We start from the raw sequence: 24,504 nt of genomic DNA, 5'->3' as shown, positions 1-24,504 counted from the left end.
TCTGTAGGTGTTCGTCTTCACCAGGGCCCGATGGCATAACATATACTGCTTTGCGCCACCTAGGCCGAGAAGCACGAAGAGAACTCCTCAGCCTTTTTAATAGTTCATGGCAAGATGGTGTCGTCCCACAGGAGTGGAAACGCAGCCGCCTGGTACCGCTACTAAAAGCAGGAAAGTCGCCGCTCGAACTGGCATCGTATCGGCCTATAGCACTTGCAAGCTGCGTCGGGAAACTCATGGAACGCATGATCCTCATGCGTCTCGAATGGTACCTAGAACACCACAAGATTTACCCTGATTCTATGGCGGGATTTCGACGAGGCCGTTCATCGATTGACAGCGTCATCGCTTTAGTGTCATCTGTAGAACAGCAAAAATCTTGGAAACGATTATCAGTAGCGCTCTTTCTGGACGTGAAAGGCGCTTACGACAACGTTTCCCATCAACCCATTCTAGACGCACTTTTGACAATTGAACTAGGAGGGCGAGTATATCGATGGATCAGAAACTACTTGACACAAAGGTCCATGTTCGTACGTACGGAAGATGGTCCCACTACCGACCACTACACATGCCGAGGAGTTTCCCAAGGTGGGGTTCTAAGCCCTATTCTTTTCAACCTCGCGCTTCTTGGGCTGGCCGAATCCCTACCGGAAACAGTGAGTGTCTCAATCTACGCAGACGACATCTGCATCTGGTCATCAGCGGTCACTCGTCTGCAGGTTCGCGCAAGGCTACAGAAAGCAGCAACACAGGCATCTCACTATCTTCACACACAAGGCCTTACCATCTCAACAGAAAAATGTGCGTTAGTCGCTTTCACACGAAAACCAATGTCTCATTATCCAGTGTGCATTAATGGCCAGCCTATCTCCTACAAGAGAAATCATCGGTTTTTGGGTGTCATTGTGGACCGGGACCTCTCTTGGAGCCCTCATGTTGCCCACTTGAAGAAGAAGCTCACATCTATTGTTCATGTCTTCAAGTTTATCGCCGGGAAAACATGGGGATCCTCAGTGGGCTCCATGCTACACTTATATCGAGCACTTTTCATCGGATTGCTACGTTACAGTTCTCCCGTGCTTGCTAAAACATGCAAGTCAAATCTTCGAGAACTACAGAGCGTGCAAGCACAGGCACTACGTGTTTGCCTAGGACTTCCGCGGAGCGCCTCAACAGCAGGAACCATTATAATGGCTCGAGACCATCCGATCGCGACTTACATTAGCATCGACACGCTTAGGGCCCATGTTCGTCATGTTTCACGCATGCAATCAAGCTCTCTTGCCTGCCTGCCAGAACGACGACCACAGGCGTCCTTCTCCAACGAGGTCAGCATCCATCGTGCCTGTCTACCATCGGGCTTCACACCCTCAGCACGTTCAACCTCAGCTTTGTGGTGTTTAGAACAACCTCAAGTGCGTCTCACGGTTCCAGGGATAAGGAAGAAGACCGACCTGCCTACCTTGGCCCTGAAGCAAGCAGCTCTGGATTGTTTGAACACTTTCTACTTTGACCGAGTCCACATATATACGGATGGCTCTTCCACTCAGACCAGCTCCACCGGCGCAGTGGTTATACCATCACGATCAATTAGCGTCCGATACAAGATTTCTCATATGACAACATCGACCGCATCGGAGCTTGTTGCCCTCCGAGGTGCCGTTGATTACATTAACAACCAACCCGCTAATCGGTGGGCAATATTCTGCGATTCGAAGGCGGCCTTACAATGTCTTCTGTCATCTCTTCGTCGCGGGTCGTGTGAACAACTAGTGTCGGAGATACGAGAAATGCACCATCGTATGATACCGAAAGGACACGACGTCGTGTTTCAGTGGCTGCCTGGCCACTGCGGTATCTCCGGCAACGACCTCGCTGACGAAGCTGCTAGGAAAGCACACGAAGGAGCAACCCTTGTTTCTGTACCTTTATCGCGGACCGACGCAGCCCAACACCTAAGCAAGGTAGCACACCGTATGACATTAGAGAAGTGGCACACACCTGAATTCACCCAAGAACGATTGCATTCCCTCGACCCCTCTATGCAACTGCGGCTGTTACCAGGGCTTCTGCGAAATGAAGAAAGAATACTGTGCCGCTTACGCTTGGGCGTCGCATTCACTAATGCATATACGGTTTTGATTGGAATGACTGATAGCGCCGACTGTAATGCCTGCGGTGCCGAGGAAACTATAGAACATCTACTGTGCTACTGCCCATCTTTTCAAAACGAAAGACATGACCTCTGCACAGCTCTCAATCAGCTAGATAGAACACCGTTCACCTTGAAGAAGATCTTGGGACCATGGCCTCGCATATCGCAGCTACAAAAGGCCACAAAAGCTCTGCTGCGATATTTGAAGGCTACTGGTTTGAGTCAGCGTTTGTGATCCGAACTGAGTTACCGAACGATATACCCAGTAGACTTTCTCTTCTTCTTTTAATCTTTCCGTCCCCTTTTCCCTTTCCCCAGTGTAGGGTAGCCAACCGGGCTCAGTCCTGGTTAACCTCCCTACCTTTCCTTTATCATTTGCTCTCTCTCTCTCACTCCTTCTTGGTAGCTTTCACTCGTAAGTGCCCTTGGCCCATTGTGCGATCTCCTTCACTAATAATATGTCCAGAATCATGAGTGGCTGGCGTTTCCTCTTACGTATAGTTCCAGCTGAGTACTTTTCTGTGTGTATGAATACGGGCCCTTGTTATCAGATGTAAATATTCACTTCACCTGACATCAACCTTTAATTCAAACGATAATTAGATGTTGGGGAAAAGCCGGTGACACGTGTCTTGCCCGATATACATACATATATATATATATATATATATATATATATATATATATAACTAAAAAAGATACAAAGTGTGGACAGGTTGGCCAACACTTCCAAAGCCAACATAACCAAGCTGTCTCCTTTTTTATATTTTCGTGCAGTGTATCCGTGCAGCGCGAGAGACGGCGGCGGCGCCCCATGTCCATCATCGGGGATGGCCAGAGGCCACGCCCCTTCTCCTACCTGGCGCACCAGCGCCCCCTGGCGAAGGCGACGGCGGTGGACCCTGGTGCAGTGGCTACTCCCACCGCTCTTACTGTTGCTGCTACTCTGCACCCCGGTGGCTGACGCCGGGCGGGCCTCGCGCGCGGCGCAGCGTGCGAGGCACCGGTCTCACCGTTGGGTTACAGGTGCGTGCCCCGGAAAACAGTGCGTCTGATTTCTCAAAGAAAGAAAGAAAAAAAAAACGACGTGACGGCACACAAATGGAAAGAAGCAGGCACAACGAAGCACTGAATGCTTGTTGCCTTCTTTGCCCAATGCTTTTTTGCTGTTCATTGTGTATAAATCATGTATCAACCAGCCCATGCGAACACTATCCAGCGTCCTTGAACATCATAGCATAAGGTGACAGCGACATAGAACGTGTTCCCGGCGTGTATTTGATGTGGCGCCTCGCTGTGCTGAAGCAATCAGCGATGACGACGCTTTAATCTCGGCCCGGCCCTATGCGTTCTATATGGCCAGTGATTGACAGAAATGACTCGGCCATGTCACGCTAAAGATATGTCAGAAATGCGTCGGAAATTTTGAGCTTCCCTAAGTGTAATTTAAGTGACAATGAGTAATGTGTTATTCCGATGTTCTTTCTACCCCTTTATGCAAAGCCTCTGTAAAATAAATGATAGCGATGAAGGTTATCATATGCGATTCGTTGATGTTTCCAATTCGCAGAAACTAATTCTGTCATACAGATCCTGCATCGTGACTTATCATCGTGATGTGAGAGGCTGCTGGTTCGAAATGTCGCTGCGTTCCTCGAGTCTTGGTGTAAAATAGGGCGAAAAACGCATATTTCTCGAATACGTATCTGCAAACGTTTGCGCCACTATACACCTATACATACAAGATGCTCATAGACATAAGCAGAGAAATAAAACATGTCTTGTAGCGCATGTGGGAGGCAATACCAAGTCACGACTGGCAGGCTAACGCTGCCTGCGGGATTGCGTAATGATTGCATTCTACCAGTACTTGCACAATGGGGCATCCAAACCACGAAGAGGGCTCATATAGGTGAAGTAGCACACTGTGGTATAAAGGTTATAAATACGAATGAGGTGCCTCAGAAAGGCTGGACAATGTTTCGATATAAGGACCTATGACGAAGATAGGTCCTCCTATCGAAACGTTGGCCAGCCTTTCTGAGGCACCTTATCCATGTTATAGATACCTATATAAACAGTATACTTGTACGCATTAACAGAGAAATAAAAATGTCTCGGAGCGCATGCAGAAGGCAATACCAGGTCACAACCTGCAGCCTAACGCTATCTTTGAGACTGCGTAATCACTGCTTTCTACCAGTACTTACATATGGGGCATCCAAAATCAGGAAAGGGGCTGCCAGATGTAGTAGCACACCGTGGTGTAGAGGTTATAAATACGGATAAAGTGCCTCAGAAAGCCTGGTCAACGTTTCAATAACGAAGATAGATCGTCCTATCGTAACGTTGGCCACCCTTTATGATGCACCTTATTCCTCGTCGTAGCCTTTATACTACATATACAGGGCTGAACCTTTGAGGTTAACAAGAAGCATGAGAAGAAGCTAACGACGGAGCAATGAGCTGAGCGTGAAAAGGGGAAAAGAAAATGTCCATCGCAGGTATATGCCAATATGAGCAACTGATACATCAAAGACAGCGAAGGTGTACAAGCAAGTTCTCACGTCCTACGTCGGAAGTAAACTAGGGGTCTGATTGTTGGCGGTTCTTATCGATGATTCATAACGCGCTGATCGTACGGCCGCTTCGGGGTTCCCATGGAGGCTGTATTGTTCACTGCTCTTTGAGTGGAACTTGATGCTGGCCACGGAATCAGCTTTCGTCACCGCAGCCGTAGAAACTCCTAGCTGAGCTTCAATGTGGACTCGATAAAAAATCAACGGAATGTAGTTCTTGTCTAGTCGAGTGAGGTTTACGTATTGTAACATTTTTTTACGTAATCATTGAAGAAACGTATTCGTGCGCTACTGTAGTTTTTTTAAGAACACCGACCTCAGTAACAAATTTTAGTTCCTTGCGTCCGTCCGCGGGCACGCACTGTTCTCGCTCTTACGCTTTTCCTATTGCTATTCCCCATTCTTGCTTAGTGTATGTAGCAGTGCAGGGTAGGAAACCAGTGTAGGATAGCAAACCGGACGCTCGTCTGGTTTACCGCCCTACATATCCTCTGCTTGCTTTCTCTGACGCTCTCTTGAAAATTACGTTTCAAAGCAAAACTTCGGGAGCTAGAGGCAGGTTGCGTTGCTGGCTGTTTTTTAACTCGCATATATGGTACCGAGCACGCCGCCGGCCTTCACCACCGCAGGAAAACTGCGAAACCATTCTTCGCTGTAATGCAGCGCTGTTTGATTTCTGAATCTAACTAAATGACTTCAGAAGCTGAGGCTGGTGAGCAAGTAATCACAAAGTGATGTACATCTATAGAACGTGGTGGGCGACGGTCCGAGTGTGCGCGACCAATGCAGTCACAGCTGTCGTTGCTCACTTCCGAAGCGTGCGAATAAATCGAAAACGAATCGAATCGGACGGAAGTGGCTTTTCGTTTGACTCTTCCTCTGGCGATGCTACCTAGCTCAGTGCGCAGAGGTCTTTTCCGCTGATGGAGGGTTTAGAACGACGCATGCACGGTGGGTTTTCGCGAAGTAGTGTGAAAGCAGAAGCCGTGTTGCAGTCTAGAAACAAGAGCTCGTATACGAAACAAAGTTCTTAACCATAAAACTGTCCCTTAAGTAAGCATTCAAGCCAAATCTTCAAGTTTGACATACTATCAGCGAAGGCTATCGACCTGCCAAAGGCAAGAAACACTTAGGCACGAAAAGATTTGTGAACACGAGCCAGCGCCTAATTCACAACGCTTTTTCTTCGTAAGTGCTTCGTAAGTGACCAAGATCACAATTGGCTGGCAGGGAACTGCTGTTACAAACCGTTTTAGTGTGAGAACTTTTTTTTTGTAAATAGAAGCCCTGACACCTTAACTGAAATTTCAAGGTTTTTCTAGCCCCCACGTACTCAGAACCGTTGACCAAAGTTGCACTTAGGAGCCAAGAAAAATTTTGTAGGAGGCTTAAGCTTCACCTTCTTGAGTGGAACGCGAAAGCATTCAAACTTGCCGGGAAGCGTGACTGCTTGTCACGCTTCCCGGCAAGTGTAACTTTCTTTCTTTTTTCTCTGCTAGATGGTCTTGTTGCAAGGAAGCGAGCGGGGCGCGCCACTCTATGAATAGTAGAAACGCTGGAAAAGGGCTTTTTGTTTCAGTTTCCGCGCAACAGAATTATGTTTTCACGTATATTCATATTACCTTCCGACGCTATTATGCATGTAGGTTGTGTGTAAGTGGTAATTTACGATTTTTCTGACGCATCTTACTTTGAGAAATTTAATTATTTCAGCAGCGCCTCTGCGCCACGCGGAGGGCCTGCGTGGGTCGGCATGCGTAATTCGGAATGATTCTTTCCTCGCAAGACGGTCGGCACTGGACGCTAGACGCCGACACCGGATTTCTTGCGTCACGGGTCCCTTAACGCTGTCACGTCAATATTTGAAGACGCGTTCGTGCGTTTGTGAACGTGAATAACCATTCCGTTTGTCTAGGAGACTCGAGCGGTCTCTCTTGTAAACGAGAGCTTAAAGCGTCAGTCATGCGTTCCACGTCCGCGTCTTTAACTGTTTCGAAACAGTATTTACGCTTGGCTAGTTATAAGATATCATAATAAGGGCTAACTTCGAGGATTGTAGCAGTAGAACTTAAGGAACACGGACGCAGAAAGAACGAACAGACGTGGACGCAACTGCTGATATATTAGATAAGGATATCTAACAAGCTCACAACCGGCCAGGCGCAATGTCATGTTGCGATGCCATGAGCAGACAGTATGTTATTTCAGTCACAAGCACTCGACATGGCTTAGCGTGTTGGTCACTAGAGTCTGTCGCCTTCAGGTAAATTGCAGAAGAGCTCGTGTGGCTTTCCGTGCTGACGAGCTGCGAGGCCAGCGTTCCAGGAACTTTGCTTCGGGCAAATGGCCTGTCGTCCAGTTTACTCAAGGCATACTGAAAAGTATGGGGTTGTTTGTCGACGCGGGAACAGTAGTGTATGAGATGATATCGCTATTTCACTTCCCCATCGCCCTCCCCAGGTGTAGCGCATAGCAACATCCCGGCGTTACCATCGTTTCCTAGCCCATCTCGATACGCAACTGGCTTGGAGACATTCTGCCTCCACCTTCTACCGTTTGGGTCCCGGTTAACCCAGTTTTTTATTGCTTTGTCCCAAGCCATATTCCTCGACTTCACCATCATTAAACGTCTAAGAGCTTCAGTGATTTCGCTGTTTACCAGTCAGTCAATTATTTTTTTTTCGTCATGCTGTAGAAGAAAGGTCGGCGGAGTTTCTGTACGTGACAAGATTATAGGGTTTAATTTCTTTGTGATAAAGTGAGAAACGATATCAGCTTGCAATCCCCTATCATCAAGTGCGCCACCCACTTCACAGGAACAAGCGAGTCTGCGACGTCCTTAAAAAGGCGTCACCGGTCATATGTGTTCTCGATTAGGAGAACGATATATAACTCCTATTACATGCCATCCAGAGTTCTGGTTCACGTATTCTCGAGAATATCAAGCTTTCGCAGCCCCTAATATATATTTATTGCCTCATACGGAAAAGGCACCCAACAGGGGTAAAGCGATTCGGACAACGACTTTGTCGAACTCGTCCTTGACTTTTCCTTTGAGCAACTAGTTCTCCAACCAACGCACATTACTTACGTCTTACACCTTGTTCTAACAACAGCACCTGAAAATGCTAGCGCCATTTCAATCACTGATGACTATTTGTTATTGGGATTTACAGTTTGCACGCCTTCATGTACGCGTAATCAAACACCAAAACGAATATTTGATTATCAAGGAGCCGACTATAGTAATGCCATTAACCGCGATTTGCAGATCTTCTCATCTAGATTTCTCGCAACCTTTTCTCAACGATCAGTCAAGGAAAACTGGTGTCTTCCTAAAGAAAAAACTACTAGGTCTAGCAAATAAATACATACCTCATATCTGATCTTGCACTAAGTGCCAGAAACCATGGTTTACTAAACTTTGAATTCATTAAAAAAGAAGAAAGAAGTTTACACAGGGCAGCCAAAAGTGCGAACGCTCTAGTTTCGTGGAACAAGCGTAAAGCCTGCAAAAAAGCCTACTGTAGTTCCGTTCGTCAAGCTAAGCCCAAATTCATTTCCGATTACCTCCAATCACTCATAAAAAAGTAATTCTAAGAAGTTCTGGAAAACCATATCTCCTTCAAGCAGCTCTGATGCTCCCTCTCTGATGGACATCACTGGTGCGCCAATGATGCGAGAGCACTGCACATCTGTTTTAACAACTACTTCATACACGCGTTCACAAAAGAAGACCATTCCAATATGCCACAGTCGAAGACTTAGATTACCAGTACATATATAGCTACTATTACCTTAACAGCTACTGGAATCGCTACTTTGATTAATAATTTGAAATTATCGACTAGTTCTGGATTTTATGGCATTAACAATAAAATTCTCAACCATTCAGTAGTCCCTTCCATTATTATCCTTAGCCATATATTTCAGCAATCACTGTCAACATGGCAGCTAACAAATGATTGGAAGGTCGGCAAAATTATGCCCATCTTCAAGTCAAGTGACAAGAGCGATGTGAGTAATTACCGTCCCATATCACTAACCAGCGTTCCCTGGAAGTTACTCGAACATATTATATTTACTAATGTCGTTCACCATTTAGAAAGTAACAACTTTTTTAAACATCAGCATGGATTCGGAAAAGGGCTTTCATGTGATACAAAACAAATGAAAGTAACTACTGTTCTTTTTCAAAATATGGACGACAATTCTCAGACTGACTAAATACTAAGATTTTTCTAAAGCACTTGCTCGCGTCGCACACTGTCACCTCATTTCTGGACTCTGCTCAGAATCAGAATCAGAATCGGTTTTATTGTGATGATTAGAAAGATTACAAGATGTTAATATACAGAAGGAGGTCACGAAGTCAAACACTGCAATGGGACCTCCTTTACAAAGTAAACGTAATAAAACACAAATTACGGCAGTTTCAACAGATCGTTAACATGGAAGAATTAAAGGTTTTAGTATGAATAGCATGACTGAAGAATTACAGGTGCATAAATGTCATATAAAAAAGCTCTGTAACATAATCACGTTGATGACTAATAAAGTAACAGCGTAAGTGACGTGACTTACACAGCATAATTTGCAAACTCGAATATATATGTATGGCAAGGATACCAAACATACACCTAATGGTATGACAATGAAAATGAAATGAAGGCACCCTGAAAGAATGATTGTGAGTATACGAACTAGGCATCAGTATACGACAGAATGTATCATTTTAGTTGTTTCTTGAATTCGTGAATTTTAAGTGTATTTATATCATGCTTAAACCTTGACGAACGAACATTTTCTCGGAGAAGAAATTTTTTGTCATTTCGAATGCAGTCCATTGTCATTGACCAGTGCTCTTCTCCTTTCAGTAACGTAACATCAGCTGTACATTAGGGAAGTGTCCTTGGACCATTACTCTTTCTGATTTTCATCAATGACTTGCTATCTAACATTACATCAAGTGTTCGACTATTCGCAGATGACTGAGTTATCTACCGTCAAATCCTCTCCCCCGCTTGTCATGTCGCTCTTCAACATGACCTTCAGTGTGCCACTAACTGGTGTTTGAATTGGCTGATGACCCTGAACACTAACAAACGCAACCTAATGGCATTTACTCGAAAAAAAAAATCACTCCATTTGCAATTACTCACTTCACAATAGTATCGTCGCTTGCACATCTTCGTACGTGCGCCTTGGTCTAACACCGACCCTTTCATGGTCATCCCACATTGAAAAAATAACGGCTAAGGCATGGCGCACTCTCGGATATCTAAATCGTAACCTTCGCAGCGCTCCTTACCTCACCAGAAAGATTGCCTACCAAATATTACTGCAATCCCATCTCCAATTCGCAGCTTCTATATGGTCACCTCATCAGGCATATCTAATTTACACCCGCCGTGGTTGCTCAGTGGCTATGGTGTTAGGCTGCTGAGCACGAGGTCGCGGGATCGAATCCCGGCCACGGCGTCCGCATATCGATGGGGGCGAAATGCGAAAACACCCGTGTGCTTAGATTTAGGTCCACGTTAAAGAACCCCAGGTGGTCGAAATTTCCGGAGCCCTCCACTACGGCGTGCCTCATAATCAGAAACTGGTTTTGGCACGTAAAACCCCATAACTTTTTTTTATCTAATTTACCTTCTCGAGTCGTTTCAAAACCACGCTGCGCGTTTCATTGCCATACATTACAGCCCATTGTCGAGAGTGACCAACACCAAATTGTCGGTGTCGATTTCATCTTTGAAATGACGCAGGAGTGTAGCGTTGCATTGTCTTCTGCACAAAATCATGCGTAATGTACACCCATCTACTATACCGCTCGTTCCTCACTCTCGTACATGTAAAAGGCTGCATAGTCATCGCAATCTTGCAGCGCAGCTTCGCTCACAACAATATAGTCAACTGCTCTTCTTTGCTACGTGCCATTGTGCTTCGGAATAGTCTTCCCGTTAACACAGCCGACATTAACGACCTAGTAACCTTCAGACAAAAACATCAGTGCAATATTTGGTTTACTTGGGTAACAAACAGTATTTGTGTTACTTATGTAATTCTTAACTTAATTGGTGTGCATTTGTGTAAGTATTTGGGCTAAGTCTGTTGCATTACTGTATACTGATTAGCTCACAACATTTAGTTTACCTTCCTTCGCTTTATTCTGATCGCGTTCTTTCTTTTTATTATTTGATTCTAGTTCTGTAAACATTTATCTAACTGTATGACATGTATTTCGCTCCACAATTCTTATCTGTACCCCCCCCCCCCCCCTCACGCAATACTCCTTCTGTAGCCTGTGAGATATATGAATAAGTAAATAGGTAGACGGGACAGGACGCAACTACCTCGTGGGAGTCATTAACAGGGAAAATCTAGTTACCCTCCCGGTCCTCCTCCTTTCTACTCGCCTCATCAGCATGCCACTCCGATCAATATGAAGTTTACGGGTGCAAATAGACGATTGCGCACTCTGTGTCATTGTCCTTGTTTCAGTGGACAAAGAAAAATGGTCTGAACCATGCTCGACAGGGCTCATAGTCTTCTTCTTACGCGAAAACAGATTTTTTGGACCTTGGTCCGAGAAGATGTCCACCCTAGTTGGTCCAAGGCTTGTGCCACTGGGAGTGCATAGTCTATGGTCTAGTGGGTAGCGCACCAAACTGCTGTACTGATGGAAGAGGGTTCGAAACCAACCACCGAACCAATTGGGAGTGTGTCGCTGTTTAACGACCTTATTTGATGCCAACTTGGCAACTGGCAACGTTGGGCGACTAGGTATGTTACTTGAGCCCTAACCCTCAGCCACGTCGCTCTTTACCCTTCCCCCTTTCAATAAAGTTTATCACCACCACCACCACAGGTATGTGCTGACTTGAATGAGCCTCTTTGACGTGAACTTGGGTCACTGAGTATGGGCCCCTGGTGCTATCTAGGTGCTCTCTTCAAAGAACCTCTACGACGCCATCTTGGGTCCCTGTGTATGAACTACTGGATATGTGCTGCTTCTCAGTGAATTTCTTTGACGCCAACTTGCGTCACCCGGTATGTGCCGTTCTTCAATGACAAAAAACAATACCTTTAAAGCTTATCGGATGTACGGCGGTACCGAACACGCACCAAATAAATTCGGACAATCTTCTCTGAATATATATTCACACACGCGCCCCACGCGGACTTTGCGGTGGCGCCGACAGATGGCATAGCTTGGCCAGACCAGCACGAAAGAGGAGCCAGGCTGCATACACGCTTCATACCTGACGAGTTTATGCGGTATTATTGCTTTGTGTCACGGCATTGTTTCAATTCTAAGGGCATTAACGTTGACATTGATAGTGCGATGAGTTCTGCTGTTTTTAGCCCTTCTTCGTTGAGATAACAATTAGGTAGACACTTCGGGCGAACTTTCGCCGTCATCGTCATCGGCCTCATCGTCGCCGTCGGCGTTTCCATGTGAATTCGCATATGTTTAGGTGTATGTATGCCATATGTTTGCACGTGCCGTATACGAATGCTATATTATTCAACCACCAGGTTTCTCAAACCAGGTCTTATGTTCTTGACTAGATTACTCCTAAATATTTTGGGGAAGGTGGCCCGCAAACAAACATAATGAAGCATAACATTGATAGCCGGTGGCCTTTATCTTAAATCTCACCAGACTATTGAATAGTATATGTGTATTAAAGTATCGAAGCTCAGTCCTGAAAGTCATATAACTTTACTGGCGCAGATCTTTACGGGCAGCGTAGTGGTGCCTGCGATGTCATTGCAGACGCTACACGGCGTGTTACAGCTTTTAGGGGTGTCAAAAGTTATGGCGCATCCGCGCTATAGTCGTCCGCGTTAGTCGTTAGCATATCGCGTCCATGTTAGTCGGACCCGCGTATAGTTAGAATACCGTCCGAAATGTTCGAGCGCAGCGCTAGACCGTTGCTTGGCCCTTCGGGCGAGACTGCCAAGATTTTTTTCTTCTTAAGGCATCGAGGGCAGTATGGAATGGAGCAGTTATTGTCAGGTGCCTCAGTCCTGCTTGTGGGGAGAGGCCTTCTTGATATCTTAGTTTCCTTCGGCCTCATTTTGTTTTCCACTCTTTCCCCTTCCCCCGCCGCAGAAAAAATCAACCGGAGAGTTACCCTGGTTAACCTTACTGCCTTAAATGATCACTTAGTTTCTCCCTCTGCCACTCCGATGTCGCTCACTAGCAGCAGCATTGCTCACGCACACCTAGGGAAAAAATTCGCTCGTAAAGAAACCCTATAGACATAATTTGTTTATTTACGTAACATGCACTTGCAGGCGTACATGCGCCCATATACTCTTGTAGAAGTGTACGGCAGATAACAAGGAGTCGTAAATTCATGCTTTGAAAATAGAAAACTGTCTCCAAGCAATAAAATGTGTTTTGTTTATTTTATTAAAGGGACACTAAAGTGAAAAATGATTTCTTCTGCATCAGTAAATTACCGTTCTACAACACCAAAAACACCACTCTTACAACGTTAAGACGTTTGGCAAGCCAGAAAAAGCGCAAGAACGAAATACGGGTGGCGACGCCTACTTAACTTCCCGCACCTGGGGGCTGTCACGTCTTGGATTTTGATGGCATCTTCTTGGGCCTACTAATTATATAATGCAGTACAGATTGACTGCATTGTGTTCTAAAGGAACCAAATATTAAACATGGCAAGTTTAGGGAATCGTTATTCAGCCAACGCGGCCCAAATGCGAAAACATACTTTGGAATCCCTGACGTCACGCTGACGTACCGGCGTTGGGGTTTCGGCGCGAAATTCAAATACTGATACTTGGACCTTCATTTTCTCATCTAATAATCAAACTATCTTTTGAAATGACTGCCTACAGGGTTCTCAAACAATGCTTCATTAGTCTAAGCTGATTTATTGTTTCGCTTTAGTGTCCCTTTAACTTGAAAAGGTTAGCAGCTACTTGTATTGCCGGATCCTGGACATACAATAAATTATGTACCCGCCGTGGTTGCTCAGTGGCTATGGTGTTGGGCTGCTGAGCCTGAGCACGAGGTCGCAGGATCAAATCCCGGCCACGGCGGCCGCATTTCAATGGGGGCGAAATGCGGAAACACCCGTGTACTTAGATTTAGGTGCACCTTAAAGAACCCCAGGTGATCTTAATTTCCGGAGTCCCCCACTACAGCGTGCCTCATAATCAGAAAGTGGCTTTGAAAGCCCCATAATTTAATTAAAATTTTTTACAATAACTTATTTCTTGATTCAAGAATAATAACACGAGGTGATCTGGAAGCTTTCCGGCCCTAAAACACTTTTTCGGTTGACTTGAAAGAACTGTCAATATAGAAAAAAAAGAGCAGCATAATGGGCGACTCTGCAGTTTCTGCGATTAGACACAACCCGATTAATCAAGTTCACGCAATGATACACACCAAATAAAAAATGCGGAAACATGCTAATTTGGTCCGCAAGCATTACTTTGCAAGCCTCGGATTGCCCACCTATGTCTGCTTACTCTTCAGATTATGTTTACTTGTTTACAAAAGGCTAAACAACATGAAGGGCAAAACTAATGGTGCCGTTCACACCGTGAGCCCTCCTCCGCAGAATAGGAATTGGAACAATGCACTAACAGTCTATCACTTATCACGGTGTAACAAAATCACGTCGATAACTCTGTTTAATCTAGATTAACACATGTATCGGCACCAAATAAATGCAGTTACATAATCTACAAAAGACTCAAGCAATAATGGCAAGTCGAGCATAGGTTATCACATTATGCCTTACACATCAAGACGAAGCTTGATTACTGGAGTGCTGTTGTACGTATAGACGAGGACCCAAGAAGGCACATGAAACAAACAGACACGACATTAACTTCCAACAATAGGTTTATTTCCGGATACGTACTACTTGCCTTATTTATACCATCGGCCGTGCATCAGTGAATACGTGAACTAGCCTAATCACTTGTTCAACGAAAACATCAAACAAGAAAAAAAAAAGGAAAAGAAAAAAAAACACCGTTTTCAAAAGGAAGAGAATGCTGACAATTCAATAGTTTCAGCACATGCGCAGGAATTCCAATTCTTTATTGGACAATGCAATAGGTGGTTATAGGATATGACAATAATCCAGTCTGCTTCTATAACTCGCCTGGTTATCTATAGAAGCAGACTGGATCGCCATGGATGATCACGCACACATTAGCAAACCGTCTATTGCATTGCGCAATAGAGTATTTGAATTTCTGCACATGTGCTGAAGTTATTAAAGTGTCAACACTCTTTTCCTTTTGAAAGTGATTGTAACTTATTTTCCTCTTCAATAAGTGATTACTGTAATGCACGCGTTCACTGGTGCGCGGCAGAGGATATAATTAAGGCAAATAGTGCCTAGAAATAAACATATTGTTGAAAGTTAGTGCCGTGTCCGTGTCTATCATGGGACTTCGTGCCTTCTCGTCTGTATGCGCTGCAGCAAAAGTCTAAAATGTCATAGCAACAATGCCGCATTGCAGCACTAGTGAATTACTGGCCAGCTAAGCTGGCATTAGTTCTCCACATAAAAGCAATATACCTGTCCGGTCATTCTCACTCATTCTCACTCACAACATTCTCACGCGTTCTCTCAAGCACTCTTACGATCGAAACGCATCCTCGCACACAGAGTACGCATTTCATTTTGCCCCGAAGGCTTGATTTGGAGGAATGTGGTCTTCCCCACTTTGTACACCCCCCATTCAATCTTCCTTACCAGACAGCATCACTTCGCACCGACTTTATTGCCTTCTCAGCAGTAAAACTTTGCGCGTTGCTGGCGCAGGGATGAAACGTGTGGCAGTCGAGGCTTTCAATAGCGACCGAGTCGGCATCGCAGGTCAGCAGCTTTACTTTCTAATCTGGCGCTTTCTTTAAGGCTTTGGCATAAAGCTGGATGCTTCTCGAAAGGCACCAATTAAACGAAGACGCTAATTAAAGCCGACGTGCCGCCTGTCTGCATGCCTTTGTGGGTTACCCTATGCGTGCAAGCATAAAAAGTTCATTTTTTTTTCTTTGGAAGTGCAGCGGAGGGCGAGATTCGGTAGCGTCGGTCTCTGTGGTTCTGCTATTGTCATGTACTTTTCTGACACTGAAAATATTGTTCTCTAGCTACTTTCGACGTCCTTTAAAGAATGCTTCTGAAGTTCGCTTTTACCTGTTTTCTTCGCGCAAGAATGTGTCATTACAATAGAATCCTTCCTTTTGCCTTCATGCCACCTGCATTAATTTGCAGACTGCACTTTTACACATGCGATCATTTTTGTTCCTTTTTGCCTGATTTACCATCTATTCTTGGAAATACCCACTCGAAAGTGGCTTTGATCCCTTCTCAATATGCTTGTGTTTTGGTTGCCCTGTGGAATTTGTACTGCAGCAAAGGCGTCGTCTGCCGCAGTGGTGGTGGTGGTGGTGAAAAACTTTTATTGATGAGAAGGCCAAAAGTAAAAACAAATTAAAAAATTAAAAAGCAGCGTTTTGGGCGGCGCAGTGGCTTAGCGGCTATGGTGTGGTGCTGCTAAGCCTGATGTCGCTGGATTAAATTCGGGCCACGGCGGCCGCATTTCGGCGAGGGCGAAATGCAAACATGCCCGTTTGCCGTGCATTGGGGGCACGTTAAGGATCCCCTTGTGGCCAGGATCAATCTGGAGTCGCTTATGTCAATTCGTCCAGGCGATTCCTCCCCCTACTACAGCGTGCCTCATAAATGAAATCGTTGTTTTGGCGCGTAATACCCTAGAATTCTATTCAGCACTGTCAGCCTGTCTAGACGGTTCCTCTGTTATTTGTTTTAGAGTTATTCCTGCCGTTTACTATGCTGCCAAACAAAGCAAGTTTTTGGTCAGGCATCTCGACTGCTTGTCGAGAGAGGCCAAGGTTTCCTGACATGCTTTTGCTTATCTAATTTTACTTCAGTACAACGTCGGGATCCCATGAAGGAAGATTGACCAGGCTTTAGTGCAAGATTCTGCCACCGTATAAACAGAGATTAGATCAGGAAACGCATTCGTAAATGTAAAACGTGAAGAATAATGCCATTCAAGGAACCAATTGGTATGCTGAGTTAGAAGCGAAATTTCAACAAACTTTTCAGGGAGGTTTCAGTAGATACCGCTGTGGGGGCAAAAGAGTAGGCGAAACAGTTCGGTGTCCTAGTTTTGCGCACCGAAGGAACTTGACGTATTAAATTACACTCCATGTCACAACATCATATGATATGATATACCAGAAGCTTTCGAACATTGTTACTTTTATGGATCAAGGAATAAACATATGGGTCATTTCTTGGTCTTTGACAAAGAGAAAGAAACAGAGAGAAAGTAAAAATGAAAGTCAGAGAGGTTAACCAGGTTAGCTCTCTGGTTGGCTACTCTGTGCTGGGCGATATGGAAATGAAGATGTGAACCAAAGAGAACATATGAAGAGACGCTACATAACCGCAAGAAAAGCATTGGACCGCGACTATAATTTTTCAATCAGTACTTGTGCTTTTAAAAACACACCAGCGCTTTTAGAGCAACCGGGGCTGACGTCCGCTGTGACCAGGGTTCAAAAATTAGTTTTTTTTCCGTGAGGGTTCAGTACATTATTATTATTATTAGCTGACAACTGCCACTGAGAGGACTACAATGCCTCGCCTATGCTCTTTTGGGAGGAGGGAATGAAAAGAGGCGAAAATGAGAAGAAGGTAGAAAATAAACAAATGACAGAGGCACGGTCAAATGAAAGCAGGAACACGGAAAAAATGTATTAAAAGGGAGGCCGAATCAGTTTTCTGCATGAAAGTTAGCAAGGCTCTATGGGCCTGGTCGCGTTGAGCAGCACTGGGAAGCAAGTGATCGTCAAGGGTCGTACACTTGAGTCCCATCGTTCCATATTCCTTAATTAGCAATTCAGTACACCAAGAAAAGCAATCTGCATCACGTTTGGCAAGCTTGCTTCTTCGCTGTGTAGTTTATTAGCCGATCGCTTCGTTTTTCACCTTAGCTATGGAGAAAACATACGAATGTAGTGTTACTTTCTTCTTCAATTCGCCTGGAAGCAATCTGGGAAGGATGGGTTCTTCATTCCAGCAGTGTTGCGTTCAACGAAAGACTAAGCTAAATATTTTGCGCCGGTGTGCTCAAGGCGAAAAGCAGCTGCTTCGAGAGAAGACCTACCTTTTTGGGAACCTTGGGACGACTGCCTACAGTTCGCCTTACCCGCCGTGGTTGCTCAGTGGCTATGGTGTTGGGCTGCTGAGCACGAGGTCGCGGCATCGAATCCCGGCCACGGCGGCCGCATTTCGATGGGGGCGAAATGCGAAAATACCCGTGTGCTTAGATTTAGGTGCACGTTAAAGAACCCCAGGTGGTCGAAATTTGCGGAGTCCTCCACTACGGTGTGCCTCATAATCAGAAAGTGGTTTTGGCACGTAAAACCCCATGATTTAATTTGATTTTAATTTTACAATTCGCCTTCATGTCTTCTGAACAAAAACTTCTAGACGCTCATTACATCTTAGCATGGGGGATGACCTTGCTCTCTCACACGGTTTACAAGCACTGTACACAAAGAATGGAATTTTCTGTCTGATGTCAAGTTATCAACAACGGTGCAGAGTTGAAAAAGAAGAGCAGCTTATTAAAAGCATAAGTACTGCACCGCAGAACCGCTATACACACATAAAACGTACTTCCAGCACTCTTCGTATCGAGCGCATTAATGCCAACCAGGATGCTACACGCATTATAATCGGATCTGATGGGACACAGAGGCAAACTGCATTAGTAGCGAAACACTTAGTGAATTTTGCCACGGAACTCTATTCTGCAGAGCCTAAAGCGGTACATCTGCAGCCGGCAGAAAATTACGAGTGCTTTCAAAGCTCAGATTATGATAGCGCAGTGAGTTCCGTATCCGCATACTGCCTGCACTGAAAGTTGCCGGAAGATCATCAAACCAATGTTTTTTTTTTTTTTTTATCCGAACTGTCTTTGCTCACAGCGCGCGCTAACTTTCATTCGCATTGCAGTGCTAATACACTCGGGCGCGTGTTCGTGCGAAGCAATCGTTGCTAGGCCTCAGTGCTAATCTCATTTCAAACGAACTCTCTCCCACAAGCGAACGAGGCTCTCCTAGCGTCATCGTGCACAAACTTTTCAAGCGGGCGAAGCGAGACAAGAAACGCAGATGTCGCCTGTGGGCCAGCTATGCACGCGAACGTTTCCGATGTACTGCGGTAAACTGTCGCAAATGCACGCGAGCGCTTTGCGGCAACGTTTCTTCGTTTTTTTCTTTTTGTGCGCATGAACATACTGGTAGCAGTTTCGAGAGAAAGGCGGCATGCGTTTGAAGCCGTGGAGAACCGCCCTAATCGTCGTATTATAAGGCCGATTTTGTACGAACGCCCGCCTGTATGCACGGCGAAACGACTACTGCGCACCGCGCTCTCAGAACATCTCTCTCCTTCTCTCTCTGTCGCTCTCGCAGTTGAGCCGAGCGTTGCGATAACTGAAGCAGGATTGGCCACAACCTCAGTACGGATGTAGAAGGCCACATATATCCGAATAAATCGCAGGCGAAGCTCGCGTCTGCGTCTGTATAGCGGGCTGAGTCAATAGACGACAATTCGTCTTTCCCGAGCGTGACGATCCTCGTGTGCTATTGCGTAAGAAAGCGAAAGACCGAAGCATTTGCATCGCGTGCCTTACGGCACGTTTCTGCGCGCGAGGAAGAGTGCCGTTGTTCGTCGTCTGCGAACATCGCGCGCGATTGCGTCTGCGCCGCCGCCTCCGCGTGCTACATTGTTGCACGACAAAAAGACTAAAACGCCGCTGAGGTTCACAAAGAACGAGGTCGATGCTTGCGTTCCACGCCGCGGCCCGCCTGATTTCCCCACACGTTGCAATCGCAGGTTACTTGTGGCGAGGAAACAAAGAAAAAAAATTAGACAGCCATGGTTGTTCTTCCGACGCTGCATTGCTGGCGGGCATAATAACCCATTCGCGCGCAGTTTCGCCACTCTTTACCCCCTGTCCTCTCCCTACCTCCCTGTACTTGTATCATGGGCGAGGAGGAGAAGCATGCGCGTGTCTCCCGTTACCGAGGCTTTGACGCGTCTGGAATTTCGCGCCGTTCGATCGGCGGATGCAATGAATAAGTGAGCGGTGCGTCGAGGTTGTCCTTCGTTCGTGCCGATGCGGCGTGCGCGAGTCGCTACTATGCAGTGCGGGCTACAGCTGCGCATCTTAAACTTCAGTAAGCAACTTGTTAACTGAAGGATTCTTAATCAGCCCATTGAATTGAAGTTTATTTACCGCATAAGTACATTGATGTACATAAGCGGTGGGGATGGCAGCATGAAAGCTGCATAATGGCAGCTTGACATCCCCGTGAACAAAAGGCAGGAACATTATCACTATCAACATTCTCTCACTATCGTCAGCGTGATTACCTAATTAACTCCTTTACATGACGATTGGTTGTGTAACTCATTATTACAGCGATGAGCTTACAGAATAAGATTGACAGCAGATAGACAAGCAAATAATGAAATAGGCAGTCCAGCGCGACACGTGGAGAAACAAAAAACCGAAGCTTCGTCCGAAAGGCGAGGCATTGATTGCGATAGTAAGATAGTAGACAGCTATTCGAAATAAGGATAGTAGTTTTATCGGCCGCATAAACTCGTAAACATTCGCTTGCTGACTAAATTAGTGAGCGTGGTGTCCCGCCCGCACAGGCAAACATAATCTCACTCAATGAGCGCGTATAGTCGCTCACAAAACATTGTTGTGAGGAAGAGCGACAGCAGCAGCGAGCGAATCAGCCTTCGCGATGCCTCTCACTTCAACGCGAACTAAGCGGCGAGAACATAGCGCACGCGAAGCTATCAGCCCAAGGCGCACCTAGACTACGTACTGATCGCAGATCGCTTTGAAGTTAGGGACTGCGAGGCCGTGAGGATGTCTCTGTATGTACTCATCGGAGATCACTTTCAAGGTATAGTGTCCGCGCGGTCGCGCTCAGTCGGCTACAGGTAGCCACCGCTGTAGTAGAACGCCCCCCCCCCCCCCCCCCCCCCCCCTCATCGGTGCTTTGTACGCCGTGGAAGACGGCGCGCAGCCACCCCGCCTTCTTCCCTTGCGCGAGCGAGATCAAGCCACCGTCCTCGGGTGACGCTCACGCGATGTAACTCGCACCTACAGCATACGGCGTGCAGCCATGGTGCTATCGCACTTGGACATTATAGGGAACATACCGGCGACGCCGATGCCAGGAATGTGCATGGTGTGTCCATATATTTGCTGTCGCAATAAAAGAGAAGTATTGCACAATGACCGTCATACATTACAAGCGCACGGGTATTATACATAATTTTTTTATGCTTAACTTAGCTATCATACCAAAGTGTTGGTGTGCAATATACTCGACCAACAGAGCTCGATAACTATCTAACGTACAACTTTTCTTGGGATAAATATACAAAATGCATTAAGGTCAGATGTGCACGCGGCGGCATCGTGAAAATCCGTGCAATATAATTTGACTGTGAAAAAAAGAACAGTGATAAGTACAGATGTATAGTACCGACGGTTGAATTATTTTTTTATTTTCTTAATTAACGGAAGCTAATAAAAACACAAAATATAATTGAAAAAAGTAATGTTTTGGTGTCACGTATGATTTCTGTTAAGGCTTAATTGTGTGTCTGTTTGTTTCGTAATTTTGTTTCTCTCAGAGCTAAGGAAAGCAGAAAAAGAAAACGTCACGCGTGTGTAGAGGAGGGAATGCGCAACATGAACCGGCTGCTTGCAAACTTTTTTCATGCCTAAAAATGAAACCATTACGTTTCAATCACGCGCTCACGTGCAATGACACGTTGCAACTTTTGTGTCTCCACCCTTGCGGTAGCAAAAAGAGTAAGGTTTGAGGTCTAAAGGCAATAACTTCATTTTAACAACTCTTCAATGTATATCCACGTAAGAAAAAAAAAGTTATTTTCCCCTTGTTTTTCTGCTAACACTCGTTTGCTTGGATCGCGAAGATATTTATTCTTAGCTAAGCTAGAACCATTGTCACGAGGACGTCAGTAAGGGTGCGTAGTTGTGCCTACGTTATTGCTTGTAGGACTACACTGCATTTAAGATGTAGAATGTTTTTGATTGGGATAGACGTTGGCACTATGTGAAGCGCTGACTGAACTTGAAACTAATAGAATGGAAGAATCTGGTGGTTGACTTAGTAGCTTTATCATTTCAATAAATGAAACGACAATGCTACTGGCTACAAGTTACACACCAATTGTAACTATTAAAAGCGCATATTAGGAAAAATATTTAAAAGGTAAATATCCCTGAACATCCAGAATACCGTAATATTACCACGCGGCGTGAGCAGCGCGAAAAACAACGTTAATGTAAGCAGTTCCTCCGATTTGTTAGTTTTCTCTTTTCAGCACGTAGCAAGCTGCACAAGAACGAGCCGGCACAGTTGATTTGGGAAGTCAGGACACTCACGTCCTGACTTTTGCCAATTTCTCTCGTCTTAACAAACGAAGAAACTCAATACCAGACCTTGCCTGTTTCTATCTATCTGAGATTCTTTCTTCGTCTGGTGCCACTCGACGTTGCTTAGCTGTCAACGTCATGAAACGCCTTGCCGGTGAAGGGATAATGCCATCAACGCCAATCTCCTGCTTGCTGTCCATAACTCGTTAGCTGAGAACTCATTCTCCTCTGCTGCGTTCTGAGTTAGTCTCTCATTTTGTTCTCTGTCGCAGCCACCAACTGCACAATGAAAGTACCACAAGGTATCAGCCGAAAGGCACTTGAAATCTTTTCTGCTTTCCTAGATTTTATTATTTTCGTAACGTTCTTATTTTCGTACCGTTCTTTTTAACATTCGTAAGCTTCTGTAGGCATCCCACATTAACCAAGAACAGGCAACCTGCGTCTGCACAGAACAAGCCGTACTAATCTTTCGCCGGACATCTGGTCACGCCTTCTTACACGGTAACTTGCTGCAACAAACTTCCTTACTTACTTCGGGCCGTGACTCACTGAAAATCTTCTGTGCACTCTGAGACTGTTTATTCGCTGCCCCGCTGTCGCTATAGAGACCGCAGAAAGAGGAAATACTTTTCTCGCCTTGGTGGATTGCATTACAAGTGTGTGCTTGGTGTTTTGGCTACACTTCATTGGCCGTCCTTCAGAAATCAGGTCAAAGAGACGTTACTGACGCTCGGTTATTCGTCAGTCGTGACGCTAAATGCTACTGCTTCGCCAGGGGCAACTACGGTCCTACTAAACTACTTTTACAACGTATGACTCCTTATTAATGTTTTGGATAGTGACTTTGGCTATTGAGCGTGGCCAATTAACTCGTGTGGACTCCGAAACGTCTCTGCGTGTTTCACCCTGAATTGGTCAGTGACCGCAACTTCTTTATCGTCATGTTACCCGACCTGACTAACTTTCGTGGAAACCTTAACGACTAAGGCTATGACTGTGGCAAATATAGTGAAATTACTACATGTATGTTAGCCTAAAAGTGAGATGCGGCACCATCGCTGAGAAAGATGCCCATAACCCCATTGTTTGCACACATAGTCGTTGTTGCTATACATGTTACTTGACGTATCTTCAGAGAAGACAGAACATCGGCACAACTTCTGGATGCACTGGAACAAATTCCTTCCTCGGTATTCGTTTCGTTTAGCTGTTGTCAGGCAAATGGTAAACGCTGACGCTCTATGTTTCATCAGTAAATGCCGCCTCCTGAAAGGCGATATTCTCTGAACAAAAGCCTGGAGTCTCTTCCTTTTCGGAATTGTGTGTGCGTGTGTGCGTGCGTGTGCGCGCGCGTTTGTGTGTGTGTGTGTGTGTGTGTGTGTGTGTGTGTGTGTGTGTGTGTGTGTGTGTGTGTGTGTGTGTGTGTGTGTGTGTGCGTGCGTGCGTGCGTGCGTGCGTGCCATGGTGTCTGTGCACGGTGACATCCATGCATACGCGCGCACAAACCAAGCAGCACAATCAGACATAGGCGGCTATATAAGCGCATGGCGTGCGGTGAATTCCGAGAAACCCTCGTAAAGCGGCGGGACAGTTGACTCCGCCTAGTGTTCGTATCTTGAACGCAGCAGGGGCGTTACAAGAAGCTTTCTTGAAGTTTACACGTCGTTTCTTGTCGGGCTGCCAGGCGCATCGCTGTCGCTTCGAATAATCGTGCTAATGCACCCCATGTTTTGACAGGCGCGCTGCTGAAACTGCTTCTTCTCTTTTCAAAGAACGTGGCGGCTGTGTTTTATCTCGTGGGACATTTTTGACACCCTGAGGCGACGTGTATAACCCAGAGACTGGAGACATTGTACGCCAAGCGTCCAACTCCTATGATAACGCTTCCGCCAATTCGATTGCGTCCGAACGTGACATGTCATATAATTTAAAGCATTGAAGATATTTTATAGGCTGCTTCATAAATTGGCTCCTTATTCAAATCCAGATAAGTATTCCGCTTGTGACGTGCAAAATAGCATCGTCATGAGCGTCTATGAAGACTTGTCAACTAGCTTTGCCCTAATGAAGATAAATTTATTAATTTATTTTTCTTCCGTGAAAGTAAGCGTTAAGATCTGTGGACATTTTAGTGATATGTTACATTTGCAGTTTTATTTTGCACCAAAGTGTTGACAAACGAGCTAACGAGTTTTACATTGGTGCTATATTGTGCCACGTACCAATAATGTT

The 24,504-nt window shown here is 45.5% G+C and overlaps 1 protein-coding gene across 6 annotated transcripts in view; it reads left to right on the top strand.

Annotated features, from left to right (window-relative positions):
• The window catches only part of LOC126531446 (thrombospondin type-1 domain-containing protein 7B-like), an 834,929-nt gene that overhangs the window by 570,874 nt on the left and 239,551 nt on the right, over positions 1–24,504 (top strand). For all 6 annotated transcript variants that reach the window (XM_072288436.1, XM_055071177.2, XM_055071178.2 and 3 more), the window contains one exon: positions 2,936–3,184. In XM_072288436.1, the coding sequence (XP_072144537.1) occupies positions 2,989–3,184 (196 nt within the window). In that variant the 5' untranslated portion in view covers positions 2,936–2,988. The remainder of the gene's footprint in view (positions 1–2,935; positions 3,185–24,504) is intronic.

The sequence above is a fragment of the Dermacentor andersoni genome, chromosome 5, assembly GCF_023375885.2.
Source record: "Dermacentor andersoni chromosome 5, qqDerAnde1_hic_scaffold, whole genome shotgun sequence".
Lineage (NCBI taxonomy): Eukaryota > Metazoa > Arthropoda > Arachnida > Ixodida > Ixodidae > Dermacentor > Dermacentor andersoni.
Note: the sequence above shows the minus strand (reverse complement) of the source record. Positions and strands in the feature narration are given on the sequence as shown.